The 16,121-nt window shown below is 37.6% G+C and overlaps 2 protein-coding genes across 3 annotated transcripts in view; both read right to left on the bottom strand.

Moving 5' to 3' along the window:
* Nucleotides 1–16,121, bottom strand: part of LOC109076850 — a 472,477-nt gene that overhangs the window by 273,563 nt on the left and 182,793 nt on the right. The gene's annotated exons all lie outside the window — the stretch shown is intronic.
* The window catches only part of lrp1aa (low density lipoprotein receptor-related protein 1Aa), a 166,386-nt gene that overhangs the window by 29,439 nt on the left and 120,826 nt on the right, over nt 1–16,121 (bottom strand). The window contains 20 exon segments of the mRNA XM_042733414.1: nt 378–503; nt 911–1,033; nt 3,211–3,330; nt 4,459–4,575; nt 4,671–4,764; nt 4,848–4,996; nt 5,122–5,310; nt 6,037–6,242; nt 6,347–6,534; nt 7,212–7,331; nt 7,410–7,495; nt 7,766–7,949; nt 8,925–9,112; nt 9,416–9,556; nt 10,755–10,877; nt 10,957–11,085; nt 11,259–11,375; nt 12,109–12,231; nt 13,864–14,013; nt 15,354–15,467. Coding sequence (XP_042589348.1) covers nt 378–503; nt 911–1,033; nt 3,211–3,330; nt 4,459–4,575; nt 4,671–4,764; nt 4,848–4,996; nt 5,122–5,310; nt 6,037–6,242; nt 6,347–6,534; nt 7,212–7,331; nt 7,410–7,495; nt 7,766–7,949; nt 8,925–9,112; nt 9,416–9,556; nt 10,755–10,877; nt 10,957–11,085; nt 11,259–11,375; nt 12,109–12,231; nt 13,864–14,013; nt 15,354–15,467 — 2,787 coding nt within the window.

The following is a 16,121-nucleotide window of genomic DNA, read 5'->3' on the forward strand; positions in this document are numbered from 1 at the left end:
AAAGGGAATGAGACACTTTGTTTCCCTGCTATACTCCCTGCATCCCTGTTAGCAAATTGCTTCGATTTTATCAGAAGCTAATAATATTTGTTCCGGATGTGCTTGTAAGCATCTTGATTTCTACATAACCCCGCACGTGATGTCTTGCCACTCCATTGGACTGATTTCACACATGCTTCAAGACGCAATCACTTTCCCAAATCACTTTGTCACGTTTTGATGCGACGTCTCGTTTCCTCTCAGGCAATCATGGTTACAGATGTAAACGTCTTGATGAACTATACCTTTAAATTTTAATTCAAATTCAAATTTTTAAACAAACATAACACCCCAATATATTCAACCTTATAGTCACCAAAATAATCATATCAACCAAACGCACTCCTCTTTGGGTTCATCCGAAGAATCACCACAGTCATCCTCTCCGTCACATTTCCAGCGAGCTGGGATACAGCGGCCAGAGTCTTTACAGCGGAACTCATCCACACCACATGTCATCTGAGCTACAGAAAGAGATATCAGATAGAACTGAATTAATCAATATGTGCTAATTGGTAGAAGTAATAATAATAATAATAATAATAATAATAATAATAATAATAATAATAATAATAATAATGTTTTATTTTATATAGCACCTTTCTGCAACCTCAAGGTCGCTTTACAATATCAAAACAGATGAATATGACAGCAGACAGAAAAACAAAATACAGATAAACATGAAATCCATGGCATGAATCTGGAGATACACAGTGTTCAAACAATAGTATCAGTAGATATTAAGCTATTTTGAGAACATAACCATGCCTGTTTCTATCTATTAATAGGCTTGGCAATGAATGATGTACAGTGAGTTTTGATTAACAAAAAATATATAATGCGTTTTCAATGAAAAAAAAAATCCACTTACTGCAGTTAGCGGGTTCGTCAGATCCATCAACGCAGTCATTATCACGGTCACACACCCACACGCGCGGGATACACCGCTTGGTTATAGTGCACTGGAACTGGTTAGGAGCACACGTCACCTCCGCTACACACAAATAAACAAGTTATACTTTAATCATATAATTATGGGAAGACATGGTTTGGATCTAAATTGGATCTTATTTTCAGAAAATAATGTAATGTAAAAAAATGTAATGTAAAGCAAACACACTAAACTAAAAAATGACAGTGATGATATGTATTTTAGTGTTATACTTGTGTTTAAATACATTAAATAAATTCAAAAGATTGGGATCTGTAAGATGTTTTTATGTTTTTGAAAGAAGACTCTTCTGCTCACAAAGGCTGCATTTATCTGATCAAAATACAATAAAATGTAACATTATATTTTTAAATAACTGTGTTGTGTTTTAATAAAATTTAAAATGCAATTTATTCCTGTGATGGCAAAGATCCCTGTGTTTTTCAGCATCATTAGTACAGTTTTCGGTGTCACATGATCATTCAGAAATCATTCTAATATGCTGCCTTGGTAATATAGATGTCATGTTCCATCTGCATTCTGTTTCTAAAGACTTTAACTATGGACTGAAGTATATTTTCTTCCTTTTGGTATTTGTGTTCACGTTTACCCATGATTAGTTTCTGTTCCTCTTAGTTTCCAGATTTGTTGTCTTGTTTAGCCCCTCGTTATTTCCTATATAGACTGTTGCAAATTCACTTCTGTATCATCTACACGTTAACATTAAAACTGCATTTAGATCCAAACCATGTCTGCTTGGAAACCATGACAGAAGTGTGGACCAAATATTATGGATCTAGCAGTGGAACAAGTCCTCCTCCTCACCTAGGATGCTCAATACCCTGAAAACCACACCTGTGAGATCTTCCATCTGGCAAACTCTGTGCACTTACTGGACAGGTCCCTAAGTTCCTTTTTCTATGTCTTTGAGAGATATTTTGTGACTGTAGAGCTTTGTGAGGTGGAGGAGAATTCCAACCTCCTAATATCCACTCCAGCCCCAGAGCTCATGCCAGAGTCTGCTTCAGCACCAGAGCTTCAGTCTTTGAATTGATCTATTTATTGTGCGATCGCGAATCTCGAAAGTTAAAGTGAAGCTAAAAAGTGATTGTGCATTCAAAAGCAGTTTCAATGCCAGGCATAAACGGCTCCCTGATGCCTGCAATTTATATACAGTATAATTGCCCAATGATATAATTGCGAGAGAAAATTTTGAAGTATATATTTTCCTCCCATCTCATATTTATTCCGTTTAGGGGTTCAGTAGTACACGTCATTTTCTTTCTGAACATGATATTGGGATGCGGTGGATTGCGGCGGGTATGGGGGAGTATCACCGATGGCTGATAGACATCACGATGTTAAGCCAGCATCGTCTATCGGCCCAACCCTACTGGGAACCACCATTACTTCCTTCGACCTGGACATTCCTTTCTTTTTTATTGTCCAAGCTGTGTTCTATGTTTCTAAGGACTTTTACTTTGAAGTATATTTTGATTCATTTTGGTGTTTATATCCAAGTTTTTCAGTGTTTAATTCCTGTTACTTTTAGTTTCCAGAGTGACTGATTATATTTCCATAGTTTCCGATTGTTCACACCTGTTTTTTTTTTTTTTTTTTTTTTTTTTTTGTGTAGCTCCTCGTCATTTTCTTTGTATTTGTAGTCATTTGTCTGATACTTGTCTTGATGTTTTGCATTTGCTGTTGGCTTCCTTGTTTTTTTCAGTTAGTTATTAACTAGCTTCACTCCTGTATTATCTTCATGTGCTTATGTTAAAGCTGCTCTTAGACTCTAATCACATGCCCTTGCAATCCATAGTTCAAAGAAACATTTTTTAATCAAGCCTAGTCCTGGGGCCCCTTTGGATGTCTCCCTTATTAAACATACCTGATTCAGCTCATTACAGAAAATAAATATTTTGTGATATTATGAATGTATTTGTCACTTTTGACCCATTTAATGCATCCTTGCTGAATAAAAGTATTAATTTCTTAAAAAGAAATAAAAAAGAATTAAATATCTAACTGACTCCAATGATCTTTCAGATGAGCAAACACTCTACACGTTCATCTTCCATAGGTCAATAATAGAAGGTCTGTGATGTATGTATGTGTGTGTGGCAATACAACTGATCACATTAAAATCAAAGTCTCAGCATGGCTTTGTGAGATTATTAAAACACAAAAGGCATTTTTTGTTTTTTCATTTTTATGTCTTATTGTCTTATAATGAAACTCACGGCAGTCTTTCTCATCCTCTCCTTCCCCGCAGTTGTCTTGGCCATTACAGCGGAATATTCCAGGAATACAGCGACTGGGATTGGTGCATTTAAACTGACTGGGCAAACACACATGAATATCTGCAAATCACACATACAAACACATTAGTGGAGTAACAAAGGTGATACGGTTATTGCCCTATTGGAGACAGCTGAGGGAAAGTCATAATTTCAGTTAAAAGATTGGGAAATTTAACTTATTAATTATTAAAACAATTATTCTCAAGTGGTAATGTGTTACCACAGTTTTACCACTTATAATACAGTGTACTTAGGCACAAAGTCAAGCTCTTAAAAAACATCAGCAATAGCAATATTCAAAAAAAAAAAAAAAAAAAAACACCATAGTGTTAAATAAATACACTTGTACTTACTTTTAACAATATTCTGAATAATCCTATAGTTCACTAGCACAGTATTAATACTGTTTGTGCATATTCTGTAAATACTGTTCTGGATATTTTACGATCATGCAGTTAGATCTTAGAACTGGTAGAAATATCAAGCACTTTAGTTTAAGTGCAGGTACCCTCATAAAATATTACTCCAATAAAAGTATACTCTAAGTACTCATTTTTAATTTTTCGTAAGTACTTTATTTTTAATGAAAGGTAAAGTTTAGAAAGTAAAATGTATTGTTGTTAATGTTTTTTCATTTTGCAGTTTTACTTATCTAAGATTAGTGGATGAAGAGATTAAATTTGCAAATAAGCAAGAGTTTTATTTTATTACCAAAACATACGCTATTATAACATTAAATTCAATTTGCATATGCAACTGTGTAAAAAAAAACTTCACATAGGACAAAATGTGTTAATATTTTAGGAAGAATGATTTGCAAATATACTAGTTATATATCTCATTACATCATTATATGAACTGCTATAGCAGTGCATGGGCATTCACTAAATAATTAGAACAGCTGTTGTTAGATCAAAAATGTTTCAACAGGTTCAATGAAAAGATGCAGCTTGTCCACGAATCAACAACGCTATCACGCCTCGATTTCTTCAGTTCAAAATAACAAGGAACAATATGTTTTTATGAAATTCAGTGCAGCAAAAAGTGTGATATTATGTTTTGGAATACAGTAAAGTAAAGGTTTTCCAAAATAAAAATATTCTGATAAAATACAGCTATCGGAAAGTAAAGTAAAGTAACAGTAAAAATCCATTTTGACATTTTGCGCAGACGTGTGGTGAAACATACCGCAGTTGGCCTCATCAGAGTTATCCTGACAGTCGTTGTCTCCATCACAGATGTATGCTGGGTTTGTACAGATCCCAGTACCACACTGGAACTGACCTGGTCTGCATTTAAACTCAGCTGTTGAAAGAAATATGTGCAAATGTGCTTTTATTACACATCTGTTAATTACGCCACAGGGAGGAAATGTATCTCCTACAGTCCACATCACTCACGGCAGTCGGCAGGCTCATCGGATCGGTCGCCGCAGTCGTCCTCAGTGTCACACTTCCACCAGAACGGGATACACTTATCATTCTTGCAGACAAACTGATGAGAGATGTGGAGGATATATTTCAAATGAGAAACGGTACGTGTCAGTGGGAAGTTTAAGGTCCTGATCTGGGTCTCACCTGGCTGACTTTGAAATTCAACATTCACCATCACCGGCTAGAAGACAGGTAGAAGTTTGTGGGACAGGCACATTTATAACCTCCGCCCGGAGAGAGCAGACACAAGTTACTGCAGCCGCCATTGTCTGTCTGACACGGGTGATTTGTGACTACAATGGGAGACAAGAGAGCACAACATTACAGCTATAACTCCTACAATTTCAAGACAGATAAAATAAAGGCAGAAAACAAGATCATCTAAGGTGGCCTCAGTAAGTGACAGAGGTGTCCTGACCCTCTGGTTGTCTGTAGGGGTGGTAGATGTGGACGTCCATGGGTCTGTGTAAGGTGCTGATCAGCATGGTCTTGTTGGTGCCCTGTGTTTTATGAGCTCTGTTGATAGACTTGGTCTCCCAGTCGGTCCAGTAGATGTACTCCTCAAAAAGAGTCATGGCGAATATGTGCGGGATGTCCTGAGTCAAAACTGCAGCACAGACACAGGGATTATTTACTACTCAAACATCACACACCACACAGTGATAAAATATTCTCCTCAGACGCACATTAAAAGTTCACTGAAGCACTTTGTAGGAATTTTATAACTATTATTTTAATTCAGACTTTAGAATTAAAAGACTTTATATTATTGCATAATGTATTATTTTTAGTGCTGTTAAACGATTAATTGTGTTTAATTGCATCCAAAATAAAATATTTTGTTTACATGATATATGTATGTGTACTGTGTATATTTATTACAGTATGTGCATATAAATAAACACACATGCATGTATATATATAAGAAGAATATGTTATGTTTATATATTACATATATTTATATATAATATAAATTGTAAATGTATAACATAAACATGTAAATATTTTCCAAATATATACTGTATGTGTTTGTATTTATATATACATAATAAATATACGCAGTACACACATATATGTTATGTAAATTATGGATGCAATTAATCGCGATTAATCATTTGACAGCACTAATTATTTTAAATTCTACCGTTCAAAAGATTGGGGTAAGTGAGAATTAATAAAATTAAAGTGTAAGTTACTTCATACTATCCTCTTAACTACAGTTTATAGTCAGTCCTGCTGCTGTACTGAATACAAAAAATACAGCTCTGATAACCTGTGACCCCTTCACAAAATAGCTTCTATTTGAGCTTATATTTATATTTTTGGTCTTCACCTGTATGTCTTTTGGATCCGTCTAAGCTGGCAAACTCAATGTAGTCCTCTCTGGCATCTGCCCAGTAGATGCGATCATTGATGAAGTCCAGAGTGAGACCGTTGGGCCAGGTTATCTTGTCCTGTATGATCACACTTCTGTTGGTGCCATCCATCCCAATGCGGCCGATGTGAGGATTATCACCCCAGTCAGACCAGTACAGGTACCTGACAAAGACAGACACTTACAATTTATGATCCATATTAACAGAAACAAATTTGGGTACAAAATTATGGAAAAAGTAAGCAATTAAGGCATTTTCAATCTTTACCCATTGCGGACGTCCACAGCTATGGCTCTGGGTTCCCTCAGTCCCGTGTTGACCAGCACTGTCCTATATGCACCATTCAGCTTCGACACCTCAATAGTGTCCCGCCCCTTATCACACCAATACAGGTTACCCCCGACCCAATCAACAGCAAGACCATCAGGGTTGCTGAGAGACGTACGATGGAGAACCTGCAGCAGAGTCAAACCAATGTCCAGCTTCAGAAAAGATTTCGTTTTTAAATGAGAATGAAAGTCCGAACAGCTGATAAAAACATCATAATGATCCACATGACTCCAGTCCATCAGTTAACGTCTTGGGAAGTAAGAAACAAAACCATTACTTCGCTTTTTAACTTTTGTTTTTTGCCAAAATACAACTCAATAATGCATAATAATGCTTTCTCCAGTGAAAAAGTCCATCTCCTGTTTCTTTCACATCAAATACCACAAACATTTGTTTAAGACTGCTTTGGCTTGTAAACAGTGCTTGGTCTGTGCAGATTTCTCTCCTGATTGAGGCGAGATTACGTTTTCACTGGAGAAAGCAATATTATGGATAGAGGGCTTTCTTGCAAACACAGATTTTGTCTTCTCCAGATGTTAACTGATGGACTGAAGTGGCGTGGATCACTTGTGGATTATGTTTATATCAGCTGTTCTCATTCTGACGGCACCCATTCACTGCAGAGCATCCATTGCTGAGCAAGAGATGGAATGCTACATTTCTCCAAATCTGTTCCCATGAAGGGACTCAATTACAGTACATCTTGGATGGCCTGAAGGTGAGTATATTTTCAACAAAAGTTCATTTTTGGATGAACTATCCCTTTAATATTCAAAACACAATGGAGTTGCATGCAAATTACCTGAACATCGCTGCCGTTGATGTGCATGCGTCGTATCATACTGCCTTGAGTCGTCACATCTGTCCAATAGATCATCTGCTGTCTGTAGTCGAAGTCCAACGCAACAGCATTGTTCAGACCCTGGGAAAGAAGATCATTCATCAGGAACCAGGCAAACAACCGGAACGAAACCTTTGAAAAACTAGTGTCAAATCATACCTGCTTTAAAAGTGTGTAGTTTGAGCCATCCAAGTTGAGCTTTCTCAGGTAATACCGGTTAGCAAAGATGAGGAAGGGCTCCTCATCTATCCAATCAAGTGAGAGGAGATGAAGACCAATGACAGCAAAAAGAACAAAAACATAACATGACACTTATTTAAAAAGTGAACTATTTGTAACTCAGATCCGAATGCTTCTTTTATAATGATTGATCTACATTGCAAATGGCAAATCCAGTGCTGAATTCCTTTGGAAAGTGTACTTTTCGTATTTTCACAAGCCAAGTATCTAGTTTAACCGTCCTACAGTGCAGCTGTCTGTGACAGTAATGGACAGATTGGCCGTCTGACTCGTACCGGAGGTGGACTTGCAGATGGTGGGGTCGGAGGCGCTGAGCTGAAAGCCGTCTACACACACACAGCGGAAGCTGCCGTGTGTGTTGATGCAGTGCTGTGTGCAGGGATACGTGGTGGAGCACTCATCCACATCTACACACGTCTTCCCATCATCCTTCAGTCTAAAGCCAGGATGGCATCTGCACTGGAGAGAGAAACACACAAGAAGGGTAAGCATCGGATTGGGCCAGTGTGAGGGATACCTGTTCATTTTATGATCGTAGTGTTAATTGCATTTATATGAAGGAACCAACAACTTTTACTTCAGACACTCTTTTTGCTGATTTATACATTTATTTATATTATTTATTGCACTTTTTGCTACTTTATAAATGCTTTTTATTTATAGACTTTTACCCAAGTGTTACCCAAACTTTGGTAACACTTCTCACTATTAGTTTATTAGCATGACTATTATTAACATGTTGGCTGTTTATTAGTACTAATAAAGCACTACCATTACCATAGTTTACATCCATCAAGGCAAAACAAAAACAAAAATGCTAAATTGATGTTGTATTAGGGATGTTTAACTCTTTCCCTGCTTTTTTCACTGTAGTATGGTAGATCTTGTATGGTAGATCTGAATCTCGGGATCATAATACAGCAAAGAAGAAGCAGAAACAAACGATTGCACATGTAAGCAAATGAATATGTGAAACAGCACAATCATCAAACATTAAACGGAATATAAATCAAAACTGCCTGATGTTACCCAATGAAATGTCGACCCAGGAAGTGGGTTAGGGGTATGAAGTTTTGATGTTTTGATCATTAGTCTGAATCCAAGCTGGACGTAGTCTTTCTCAGTTTTTTGTTCAAAACATTTTTTAATAAAACTTACTTTAATGTATGAAGCTAGAATAAAACTTTTTTTTTTTTGGGAGCCATGAAAGTTTTGTGAAAATGATCAAAAATGCTAGTGTTGGCTTTTTTTTTTTTCTAATGCAGGTGGGGAAAAAGTTAAATTAAAAAATAAATAAATACTAATTAAGAGAAAAAATATTGGCATCACAACACCAATACTTACTAAATAAACCGGTATTAAGATGATCTAAAATCTTTACCTTGAATCCGATCTTCTGGTCCTCACACAGCTGAGATGATCTAAAATCTTTACCTTGAATCCGATCTTCAGGTCCTCACACAGCTGAGAGCAGCCACTCAGTTTACTGTTCAGGCATTCATTAATGAAGCAGTTCAGCTCATCTGTACCGTCGCCACAGTCATCGTTGCGATTGCACAGTAACGTCTCACTTATGCATTTACCGTTCCCACATGCATACGCCGTGTCATTACATTTCTTTTCTGCTGAAAGACAAAAAGAGAGAACCGTTAAATGCATGCACAGATTCGACCGGCCCTGCAGGTTTCTACTGTAACCAAAGCCTTTTCAAAGACACTCAGTTTGATTTAGCATCATTTATTAGTTTGTCTGCATTGTTCTGTGACTCAGCACTAGTTTAGCCCCATCCCAAATGCTCTCAGTTCTTTTAGACCTCTTTCAAACTTTGGTAGCATGAAGCCACATAGACTGTAAGATAGATGGTGAGCTTTTGTCATTTGGAACCGGGCCAGAGATATCCTGCTGGATTAGCATTTAGTTCATACCAGGACCGTTGCAGTGAGGATTTTTGGGAGCTTCGTCTGAGTGATCGTGACAGTCAAACTCTCCGTCACACTCCCAGGATTTCTGGATCAGACAGCGGCCATTATCACAGCGGAACTCACTGGCCTTACATGCAGGATACTCTACAAAGACAAATACAGACCCATGAGCACAAACAATACAGTGAAGTCGAAAATATAAAAAACATGAACTTGGTTGTTATGGGTACCAAAATAGTAAAATAGCTTATTTTCTCTTATACCTTGCTCTTGTGTGCATTAAAACCATTAAATACACAACTAGCCATGGATTATGCCTTGCTTCTTTCAGTTTAGCTTGAAGAATATTGTCCTTGAGGTGTGGTTACACTGCAGAATAACTTAAGACAATGGCAACGGATATTAACAAAAGTCAGTGTTATTTTACTATCACTGATACACTATATATACTATCCTCTGCACAATTCTAACTTGTGTTGCAATCTGGAATCAAACCACGCCATGCTGGTTTCATTTGGCCCCCTGACTGAGCCTGGTTTCTCCCAAGGCTTTTTTCTCTATTTCTGTCACTAATGGCATTTTGGTTCCTTGCCGCTGTCGCCTCTGGCTTGCTTAGTTGGGGGCAATGTCTTACTTTCTGGCAATGTTGTCGACTTGATTGCACAGATTCTATTTGAAAAGAACTGAGCTGGACGATACATCAATGAGTCAATGATGAACTGACTTTAACTGAAAATCAAGTGTTTACTGTCTTCCTCTTGCAATTTTTACTTTATCTGTATTATATATATATATATATATATATATATATATATATATATATATATATATATATATATATATATATATATAATCAGTTAATGTTTATTTTATTTTATTTAAATTAATGTTATTTAGTTAGTTAGTCATTTTTAATGTTAACGTTTTCATTTTAGTTTAGATATCCAGGAATATATATGACGTCACAGTCTAGGGCTTCTTTTTAATACATGAAGAAATAAAAATTATTCATGTGTGCCTATATTTCCATTCTCCTGCATTAATTTCCATATGAATGTCTAGTGTGTACATACCTTATAGAAGCCAATATATACTGTATTGCAAATTTGCAATATTTCAAAATTATAACTCATTTATTCATGTGTAATTAGAGAGACAATTTCTGAATACAAATACTCAATTCTAATTCTTCTGTACTTACATTTGTTTTGCATGACTAAGGCCTTGATTGAATTCAAGTGAGAGTCAAGTATTGACTTCTTACAAATCATTAGCCATGATTCATCTCATTAACCATTAACATACCCATAATCATCTTTGTTTGGAGTAACCATGAACATACCGCACTCCAGAGACTCATCAGAGCCGTCTCCACAGTCTTTGTCGTGGTCACACACGAAGTGTTTGGGGATGCACTGTCTGTTCTGGCACATGAACTCTCCCGCTTTACATGTGTTGGAAGAGAAACAAAACAAAAAAACACCAAAACGACAGTCACTCCCTCAGTAACACAACCAAAGCGAATAATGTATTAGATCGCTCACCACAGCCGGCCTTCAAGCTCTCATCAGCTCCATCCGGACAGTCTCTGTCTCCGTCACACACCCAGCGCTGCGGGACACACTTGTGTGAGTCTGGACAGTGGAACGCGTCCGCACTGCACGTTTTATTTTCTGAGTTAAAAACACACACCATTAAGCAACATATAAAACAATGTCTAGAAAAATTCATTCTCATTTATGATGTTGATAAATGTCTGCAATCTTATTCTCTGATTCATCAGTCACGCTACTGGTCACACTTTGAAATGTCCTATTTCATGCTGTTTTTAAGGATCAGCACTCACTGCATCTGCTGTCCTCATCTGTTCCATCTCCACAGTCGTCCGCCCCGTCACACACCCAGCTGCTGGAAATACAGCGATGATTCCCACACTCAAACTGCGTCGCTGAGCAGAACTTATCTGAGCAGAATCATTAAGTGATCTGTTAGTTAATTATTCAAAAGATTCTTTGCAGAAAGAACATTTAAAAGACTGACCTCAAATGAACTGTGTAAAGCTGGGAACAAAATTTAAGTGATATAAATCTGGCAAAACCTAATTTGGAAAAATGAATAAATGTTTATAAATGCCTTTGGTATGAAAAACATACCATATTACTAGCATAATTGCTGTTTATTAGTACTTATAAAGCAGACATTAATAATTATTATTATTAAACTTCAAGCATTTGGATTCTGGTTTTCCTTGTGTCTGAATTTATGTTCATACTGTCTGTGACTTTATTCATGCTGTTCATTACACTTTAAAATGTACTATTTGATGCCATTTTTAATGAATACAATTACACTTTTAATCACTTCATCATATTTGTCCATTTATAAATAAAGAATGTTTTTAATCCTATAAAATGTATTTTTTTTATCCTAGTTAGTTTTTTAGGTTGTAGGTTAGGATAAGTCCATTTTATTCAGCTTTATATAAAAACAATAAAATCCACAGTATGTCCCCATTTTAAATACCAAATAGGCAAACTTCTATGAGGAAAACCGCTTAATAAACATACTATATGTTTATTAATGATGTCTACGTAATAAATAATGGCAAAAATAAGGGGTAGTGTAGTGCTAGGGGACGGTATAACCACAGCAGAAGTCGATGGAAAGCTCCCGTGATGACAGAAATACAAACTCACCGCAGTGCACCTCGTCATCTCCACTCTCACAGTCATTCTCCTTGTCACAGGTCCAGCTCATAGGGATACAGCGACCGTTCGGACAAGCAAAGAAGTTTGATGGACACTTTCTCTTTTTCTTATCTGATAAGTGAAAAGAAACAAAAGAGAAGTGTTTAGAGGTTTAAAGGCTGTTTTGTTCGTTTAAATTCTCTCTTAAGTCTACTGTACATATACCTAAAAAAAAAGAAAAAGATTTTTGTTTCATTACTTTAAAAGTAAAAGACAGAAAAAAGGACCAGGAAAGATGTCAGTTTCCTTTCAGTCGGTCACTCTCGACATCACGTCTGATGACAGATGAATTGTGATCTCGCTTAGAGAGACCAATCCACTTAGAGTGTAAACTAAACGAGCCAATACACATGCACAAGACGACATTGCATCTTGCAAACTTGACTTTAGGGACTTTGGGGCCCGGTTCCCAATACTCCTTTCAAGAGTCAGGTGGAGGCAGACCCAGCCCTAGCTTTGCTTTGTCCTGTCCGAGTATGAGATGCTACATAGACAGGACGCAAAACTTCAGGACCTCAGACCAGCTCTTTGTCTGTCACAGAGGTCGGCAGAAGTGGAATGTTGTCTCTAAGCAGAGGATGGCCCACTGGATAGTGGGTGTCTGACCCTGGCCATTCAGGTTGCGAGCTCACTCTACTAGAAGTGTTACATCCTCCTGGGCTCTGGCTCGTGGTGCCTTGCTGGCAGATATTTGTAGAGCCTCAAACGGGTAGAAGCACTAAGAGATCCCGGGTTCGGGCTGGCTTGCTAAAACCACACCGGACAGTCCATATCATAAAACCTGTCAAGCTCCTCCGTCCCTTCGGCAGCCAGACATGGGGGAGCATCCAGCACCAGGCCCTCACTTGATGAATCTTTGAACAGGTAAAGGGCTGGGTTTCATATGTAGAGACCTAAGTGGATCTCATATGTGTAAAGTCCACGGCATAGCCTCAGAATCTGTGTTTCCCCGCCAAACTTCCTGCTATTTTCCAAGAGGGTTACAATCACGTCTAATCTTCCATATGCTCTTAGATGGTTGTTCATATGTGTAAGTGCTTCTGAAACCTCCTTTGGGAAGGATGGGATTCCACAACGTTCCGGTTCCAAATGGAACAGTTAAATTTTCCCAGTGTTATCCAGTCTTACTGAGTGGGTAGTGCCATAGCAGCAGTAACTAGTCTTCTTGTGGTAAGCCCCTGCTTACGCCAAAAATAAGGGGTGCAGGAGGCTTCCACAGGACACTGGATGGGGCAGTATCCGTGGCACTTTGGTAGGGATCCCAATTCATCGGTCATCCGATTCATTGTGACATCGAGAGTGACCGACTGAAAGGGAACGTCTCAGTTACGTATGTAACCCTCGTTCCCTGAAGGAGGGAACGGAGACGTCACGTCCCATCACCACGGGCTGGTGTACCACCGCTGAGCAGCTGGGTCACTGGCTCGGCTCCTCAGTGAAAACCTGAAAATGCGCTGCACCTGTGCCTACTTATACTCACGCTGTGATCAGCGCCAGCTGGATGCAATAATCGCATGCCAATGTGTATTGGCTCGTTTAGTTTACACTCGAAGTGGATTGGTCTCTTTAAGCGAGATCCCAATTCGTCGGTCATCTGACGTGACATCTCAGTTCCCTCCTTTAGGGAACAAGGGTTACATACATAACCGAGACATTTCACAGGGTCTAAAATGCAGCTCACAGCTGAAGTACGTGTGTGCTCACCTGGGCAGTTCCTCTCATCTGAATAGTCTCCACAGTCGTTTGCGCCGTCACAGATCCATGATGGAGCATAACACAGTGTAGTGAACTCACACCGCTGATAGGTCCCACCTTTCACACCCAGACGGAAATAACTGGAACAATCAGAGGCCGCTGAAAAAACAAGACATACGACAAAGGGTTAAAGGAAAAGTTCACCCAAAAATGAAAATTCTGTCATTAATTACTCACCCTCATGTCGTTTCAAACCTGTAAGAACTTCCTTCATCTTCGGAAAACAAATTAACATAATTTTGATGAAATCTGAGAGCTCTCTGACCCTACATAGACAGCAAGGATAGTATCACGATCAATGCACAGAAACGTAGCATGGACATCAGTAAAACAGTCCATGTGACATCAGGGGTTCAACTATAATTTTACAAAGCTACGAGAATACTTTTTGTGCGCAAAGAAAACAGTAATAACATAATTTATTCAGCAGTTCTTCTCCCCCGAGTTACCGTCGTAATCAGCGTTGTTTATATTCAGGATAAAGCGTGTGCAGGCTGAACATAAACAATGCTGATTATGTTGATTACGTCCTGGGGTACTCTCCAAAATGGTGGAAGACAGTAACTCAGGGAGAAGAACTGCTGAATAAATTCTGTTATTATTGTTTTCTTATAGTTGAACCCGATGTCACATGGACTATTTTACCGATGTCCTTGCTACATTTCTGTGCGTTGATCATGGTAATATCCTTGCTGTCTATGGAGTGTCAGAGAGCTCTCGGTATGCATCAAAAATATCTTAATTTGTATTCCGAAGATGAGCGGAGGTCTTACGGTTTTGGAACGACATGAGGGTGAGTAACTAATGACAGAATTATAATTTTTGGGTGATCCCTTTAAGAAATCAAAGAACAGTACAGTACTGTATGTGCGACATTCAAGGGATCTCGTTACCATGTATGTTTTGGTTATGTATGAACTTTTACAAACGTATGATAAATGCAGATTTATTTCAGTTTATTGCACTGGGAATTGTTTATTTTTATAAACTGAGGGATGTTAAAATCCTTTTTAATCAACAGCATGTCACACGTACATATACTAATCCAAATCTGAATTTTAAGTAAAAGGCTGAATATTACTATTCATCTACATGTGAATTAATCAATTAATTAATTAAAGTCTGTGTGATCTGGAAGTTGCTGCCGACTTTATTTCAGTATGGTGACATAATATTGAATAGAGGGCAGGGGTTTTATTTTTTGTGCTCTTACTCTCATGGTCTCACTCGCAGCATACTAACGGCTGGAGGGGCGTGGTTAAGCATATTCTGCCCAAGCCTTTAAACTGCTGTCATCAAAGAAGGAACACCATTCCAGACACCATTTTTCAGTGGATTAATTTACATAGCTTAATTGTTCACCTTAAGGCTAACAATCTGCGATAACAAAATACATATTGTAAATTTTGATTTCATGAGGATTTAATGAACAAACTTACAGCAGTTCATTTCATCGCTGGCGTCCTCACAGTCCAGCACCTGGTTACAGCGACTGGAGTTTGACACACATGATCCATCTCTGCACTGAAACTGATCTGCCGTGCACAGGGTTGCTGGAACACATACAGTACAAAAAGTGCATAAACTCAAAAAATCCTGTTCTAAAGAAATAAATACTACTATTACTACTACTAATAATAACAACAATAATAATAAAACATATTTTTAGGACCACAACAATGGTCCTAACAATTGTTTTTTTATATATATAGTTCTCAGTGTTCTCAATGGTGACTTCATTCTATTCTCCAAATGATTACTGAACATTTACAATGTTTTTTTTTTTTTAATGAATGAATGAATTAGTTAATTCATTAATTTTTAAATTAATTAAATAATTCATTCACTCATTCATTTTTCTTTCTTTCTTTCAACCTAAAATGACAAATACTGTATGTTTCTCATAAATTCAGATGCTGCAAAACATTTTATCTGTATCAGATTAGTCAAACAATATTTTATAGCCATGCAGACATACCAGCCACTTGGCAGTGAAACCGACCAAATGTTCAGAATCATTAGTTTCTAATTTAGCTTTGATTTTGGGGGGAAATATAATGGTTCACCCATAAAGTATTGCCTTTTCATGTTTAATTTTATGTTTTTAGCAGACTTAACATCAACATCAGTTTCGAATTCAAAAGACAAAATTGCCAGCACCCGCTGCAACAGAACAGGAAGGGGAAAACCAAACTGTACAATATCAG

Source organism: Cyprinus carpio, chromosome B11 (genome assembly GCF_018340385.1).
Source record: "Cyprinus carpio isolate SPL01 chromosome B11, ASM1834038v1, whole genome shotgun sequence".
NCBI classification, from domain to species: domain Eukaryota; kingdom Metazoa; phylum Chordata; class Actinopteri; order Cypriniformes; family Cyprinidae; genus Cyprinus; species Cyprinus carpio.